Source organism: Numenius arquata, chromosome 12 (assembly GCF_964106895.1).
Source record: "Numenius arquata chromosome 12, bNumArq3.hap1.1, whole genome shotgun sequence".
Taxonomy (NCBI): domain Eukaryota; kingdom Metazoa; phylum Chordata; class Aves; order Charadriiformes; family Scolopacidae; genus Numenius; species Numenius arquata.
In genome coordinates, this window is record NC_133587.1 from 41,440,475 (window position 1) to 41,446,474 (window position 6,000).

Sequence of the window (6,000 nt, forward strand, 5' to 3'; positions counted from 1 at the left end):
AAAACCAGGGCTCTGCATTTGTTACAGGGACATAGTGTTGCAATTTGGGAGGCATCTGCTGTAATGACTGAGCTCTTCTAGGAAGAGAGTAGCTCCTGTTCACCTTAGAAAAGGATAATTTAGGACCCGAAACAAAGCAGAGATTTCTGAGCAGGGATGTCCAATCTGGCAAAGTCTTCCGGGCTGCAGTAATAAGTGTAAGAGGCTCGTTTAAAATGCTACTACTTGGATTAACATTTCCTAGTAGCTAGGCAGTAACCTGGCATGAACCTTACTGAAAATCACAGTGAGGTGTCTTCACAGTGAAGCTTATACAGAAAACTTAGAGTTTCTTGCAGTGTTGTAGACATAACTCAAGGAACAAAGCTTTGCATTGCTGAGCATCAAAACATGAAGAACTTTCTCCTAGCTTGAACATCAGTGACCAGCCAAAATTCACAAGTCCTAACTACTGAAACAGTCCTGCCTAGAACAAAGCAATCACAAGTGAATATTAAAAAGTTGCCTATAATAGGTATGAGCATGCTAAACAACTGAGACAGTGTAGAGAATCAGATTTTGGGCTTGCGCTTACTTTTAGACTTCCTTTTCTTAGCATCTGTAAGGCTATTGCAAAGAAACCTTAAGTGGTATACTCACTGACAGTAAGTATAACATTGTCTTGTATTTCCTCTGTTACATGACAGCTTATTTAGTTGCCCAAATCTGAACAGAAAAATCAAGGTAATGGCACTTTGGGCAGTGCTTTGCTCATGTTGGGCAACATGAGACTTAGCAAGCACTGGGAAGAGAGTTTTTCTAATTGCATCCTCATGCCGTACTTAGTGCAACTTAGTTAAAAGCAATCTTTCCTGAGAGCCCATCCAAAGTTGGTGCCCCTAGGCTGTTGTGGTGGTAGAAAACCTGTAATTTAGATGTCACATAAAAGACACATCTTCACTCATTAAGAAGTCCATTAGCACACTTGGGGAAAAGTAGGGATATTTTCTAGGCTCTCTGAAAACAAGAGAAGTGCTTCAAAGCTGGGCATCAAATGTATTAGTCACTTTTGAAAAAGCAGTTCAATGGGATCAGAGAGCCAGAAGTAAATTGGTAACACTTAGTCTTTTTGAAAATTAATCAAAAATAGAAGAAGTCACTGAATTCATTGGTAAGATGGGAAGGTTTTGAGAACTTCAAGGGTCTTTCCAGTCATCCAGTTCAGCTTCCAATGTCGTGCAATCCTAAAACCTCACGAATAGGCTTTGCGTCAAGTGCATAAATCATTTACTAAGAATATTAATCAATGTTCTTTTTGCCCGTGTCTCTACAGCTTGCATTTTTGTCTCAGATCTCATCTCAGATCTGCTCTGAAATCATCTCTGTACTCCCTGTTCTGTCTGTGCTTCTCCTGTTCAGTTTTTCTGATATGACTCTGATGCCTGAGTATTTTAGCTCTCCCTTCCACAAAGCCGGAGTTGTCTGCCATTCATGTCGCATGCTGACTCCCATCTTGAAGGATTAAAACTCACCTGGTATTTTAGGATACAAAAGGCACAGCACACATCCATAACTCCTGCATTCCCTGCCCATTTTCAACTGTGGAATGAAGTTTTCAGTCAGTTCTGAAAGTTGGCCAGTGATGCCAAAGACCCAATGCAGAGAACCAGGATGTGCTCTGAAATGCATACTTTTTTTTCAACTGAAATTTTGACAAACAGACAAGACTTATGGGATGGACGGAGGCTCATGAATAATGTTGAACACAGGTTAAATAACTGAAGTAGACAATGAAGCCCCAGCCTTTTTCATAAACATGTCAGTCCGTTGCATATATCTCATCAAAATCTTCCATAAAGCCTGTCTCCTTCCACCTGATTAATTCCTTTCTCAAAAAGCCAAATGTTAATTAGAAAGCTTTGAGACTGGGAAGCACAAGTCACTGAAGTCAGGGCCTATTTTCACGTGTACTTTGAAGGAAACTGGAAGCAACCTCGAGCTCCGCAAGCTCTTGTCCATTTCAGTACAGCTACATTCACAGTCACCGCAGTAAGGACCTACCTATCCACTGTGCCCTATAAATAATTCTGGGATATTTATAATGTAATATATGTAGTATTACGTTCTGTCAGAAAACTACAAGAAACTATGAAAAATAACCAAAGATTTCTTATGCAGCGAAAAAGTCCACCGCTTAAATGCAACTGTAAATATAGATGAGCATCCACTTTGTTTCTACCACATCCAAGCCATGTTTTCCACTCTTGATTTTGATTATCTGTAAAGCATGAGGTCACCACAGCAGTGACATGACTCCAGTCACCAGCAATGTATTTAGTTACCATAGGAAACCCTGCCCTCAACTCACAAACTCTGACAGTCTTAATCCCAGAAGCTTTCAACCCCAAAGGTAAAGACCTATTTCCAATCTGTCTCTTCAGCCAGTTAAATAGATTATTTCAGGAGTCTTTTTCACTGAAAATGACTACCTAGAGGACATTTTCAGTGTTTGTTTTCTCTTTCTAACTCGATTACCTATGGAACAAGAGAAGCAGAGACACTGATTGCCTTACAGTCATTTAGAGGAATATCTTGTCAAGATTGTTTTTAAGACACTGCAGTAACGCTTGAATGCTCCTCTGTGTATTGGATTCTATTTATCTGACTGTATTTAACTGCACAGCCTTATACAGAAGAGTACTTGCTATACATACGTATGCATGTATATCAACATATGTATTTGCTCATAGGTATTCTGTATGTGACAATACAGCCATACTATTTATTTTGTTTATAAACCCTATGTAATTAGTATTATTCTGAGAAAAATGAAAATTAATTTATTTGCTCTTTGCTAAATTTGGTAGAGCATTTAATTACCACAAACACTTAAAGAATAAGAGAACACTAATGACTGAGGATCCTTGTTTTCTGCTATTGCAAGTATTCCTCCAAATTAAAGTGAATTTTCTCCCTTTCTGCATATGTAGCATGTTTGCCTAAAGGTGGGGTTCATGTCACACACTCCCAAAGAACTGAAACCTGGATGTCAAAGTCCATCAGCAAGTTCACTCAACTGAAGCCATATCCATTGTTCTTGGAGTATTTTCACTACTTCCCAGTAATATTGAAGAAGGCAAAATGAAGCAGCTTTAGACAAGATTCCCAATTTTAGATAAGTAATTTTAGTTGATTAATCTAAACTCCCCCATCAAGCCTCCCTTAATGATCAATGAAGGCAGACAAGCAGTTCCAGGGAAGAATTCCTCCTACCTCACTCGGACACCTATTTGAGGACAGAGTGACTAACTGTACAGGACCCCGTCTCCCTCCATTAACTCCCTCCAAGCTAACAAAATGCCTAAACACAGTGATTCTTCCACACCTCCAGTTCCCTATGGAGGGGAATTAAAGGTCTGCAGGTACCCAGATCCCTAGAAGAAGCATGTATGTCCCTCCAATACAAATTAACCAATAGAAGCTATATCAGAAATTTAGGCACCCAGCTCTGTTTTATTGGGAGCTCAGCATCTTGCTACAGATTTTAATCCATATGTCTGTTACCACAAGAAATGCTGTGTTAAAGCAAATGTATGGCTCAACAATAACCCACCTATATTTCCTTTCTCATTCTATTCTTTACATCAGACTGAACCCCTTCCCCAGAAACATGAAAAGCTGTTACGTGTTTGAAGAAGAAAACAGTTTAGCTCAGCAGGAAGGACAGTGAATGCAGAGTCTTTTCTGTTCCCCATCCTCTGTTTCCTGAGACTCTGAACTCTTTAAGACAGGAAAAGTCATTTTTATGCATTCCAGCAGCCACTGCTCTCTGTTTCTTGTCACTTACAAGCAAATGGTAATTTTTAATGTCAAGGACTCTGTTCTGCAAGGCACAAAGTATATCCTGCAACATACAGCTCCCTGTGGAGCTGGTAGGAGGTAAAAGTACCCAGTTTCACAGAGGAAGTTTTCAGGATTACCCTTCTGGTTTATTTTCATATCTGAGTAATGAATTATTTGCAGACTCCACACTAGAATTATTTCTCTGCTCTGACATGATCCTTTGAAATATTAAAGGACTGGCCTTCCCTGACTGTCTAACTTAGGGTGCAAAGCTTCCCACGAGACCCAGTTTGAGACATGAAAACCACTGATATTTAGAGCATTGGCTCTTACCAGACGGGTAGTTGTAGTTTATATATAAGCAATAGATTGAAGCCAAAAGCTGTGTAGAGATTGCAGTTTGTAGAATTTCTTTTATTATGGGCACTGTCTGCTGCAATATGCTAAAACATTAAAATAATACGTGGCAGCCCACAGGTGTGCGTGATACATCTCTTCAGGATAACTCCACACTGCTGACAGCTGGAAGAATAAGTTGTGTCTCCATTATGTGTAAAAAGGCTAGTCCAGATGCCAAAGTCACTCTACCTGTAGCAGTGTAACGCTTTAAGTTGACTAGTTTTCCCCGGAAAAAAGGGTATTACACATGATAATAACTATACATTTCAAGATTTACATAGCAAGGACCTACATCCCATCGCTTGTACATCAAGCTGTGTAAATACAGAGGAAAAAAACAAGTTCCAGTGGATGCGAGGTGCAGGAGTGAAAATTTACATCCCATCTTTCACCTTTTAAAACTGGAGGGTCAAGAGCAATCTGTGACCATCTAGGCTCTCGCTATCATCACTGGAAGAAAACAGGCCCTAGTGGAACACTCACCCCATCTGTTTTTCTGAGGACAAGATGAGATGCCCCCTGGGAAGGTGACTGTCTCCCCCTTGACTGCAGCGGGAGCCTGAATCCCAACCTACACAACATTTTTAACTGTGAAATGGCTACATTAATTAACGAGTCCCTGGGAATCACACCCATAGGAAGGTTTCTGAACACTTCACTGAGGCTGAAGATTGAGGGGAAAGAGGATACATGACTCTACTTGTACTTACACCAGCTTTTGCTAACCAGCCCAGGCAATGCCAGCAGTAGAACGTGGGGCTTAGGGAGGGATATATGTGCTTGAATCATGTCTCTGTCTCATACATCTTCCCTGATGTATGTTGTTTAAAGCTACAATCTTACCTGCTGCCTCCAGTGCATAGCAGATAAGACGGTTCATGGTCCTGCTTGGTGATACTATAAGCAGATGCCTTCAGTAATAAAAACATCAGTGTCCTCTCAAAGAGATAAATGTCCCAAATCCATCAGGAGAACTATTCCTTTTTAGTTATCCTCCTTCTTCAGCAAAGTTACCTTTCTCAGAACAACTGGGACTGCAAGCTATTCCTTTCTGTCTCTCTAAAGCCATGGTACAGCTATTCTGATTTAGGGTTGCTTTTCTGTCCTTTGGAAACTGCAATTCTAATGAATGGAAATGAAAAGACATTTAATAATAGCATATTTGGGCTGGAAAATTTTAAAGAAAAGAGCCGGGTCAAACCTCTAACTCAGAAATATATTTTTCTTTCCTCCCCTCCTACATCCCCATCCCCTTTTTTTAATCTTGTCCTTAGTTTTCTTTCTTCCTACCTGTTCCCTCTTCCGAGAAAAGTTGCCCTGCCTCTGCAGACATCTTCCCCCACCCCCGTGCCGGATCCTGCCGGGCAGCTGAGGAGCCATCCAGCTGTGGCCAACAGTGTCAGGAGCCAGACGTGCGGTCCCCCACCTCACCCCCCCTTCTCCTCGCCCCCCCACCCCCAGAGGGGACCACTGCCGGGCACTCACCAGCGGGAGCAGCAGCCAGCACAAACTTAGCATCCTCCGCAGCAGCCGCCGGGTCCTCCCCGCTCCCTCTGCCTGTTGTGAAGCTGCCAAAAGCTGAGGCTCTGCCCGCCCCTACCTGCCCAAGACCCGCCCCGGAGAGCCTTGCACCTCCCTCCCCGGCCACCCGGGGCCATCCTGGGGGAGCCCGGCACCTTTACGTGACGCGGGACGAGGCTTGATGAGGAGGGAAGGAAATTCTCCAGCATCCTCCTGGGATTTTGGACCCAGCTCTATGAACCAGTCCTCTGGTCGCCC

The 6,000-nt window shown here is 42.3% G+C and overlaps 1 protein-coding gene across 1 annotated transcript in view; it reads right to left on the bottom strand.

Moving 5' to 3' along the window:
* The window catches only part of LOC141470996 (vasoactive intestinal polypeptide receptor 1-like), a 29,954-nt gene extending 24,215 nt beyond the window's left edge, over positions 1 to 5,739 (bottom strand). The window contains exon 1 of the mRNA XM_074157348.1: positions 5,707 to 5,739. Within this exon, the coding sequence (XP_074013449.1) occupies positions 5,707 to 5,739 (33 nt within the window). The remainder of the gene's footprint in view (positions 1 to 5,706) is intronic.
* Between the last annotated feature and the right edge of the window lie 261 nt (positions 5,740 to 6,000).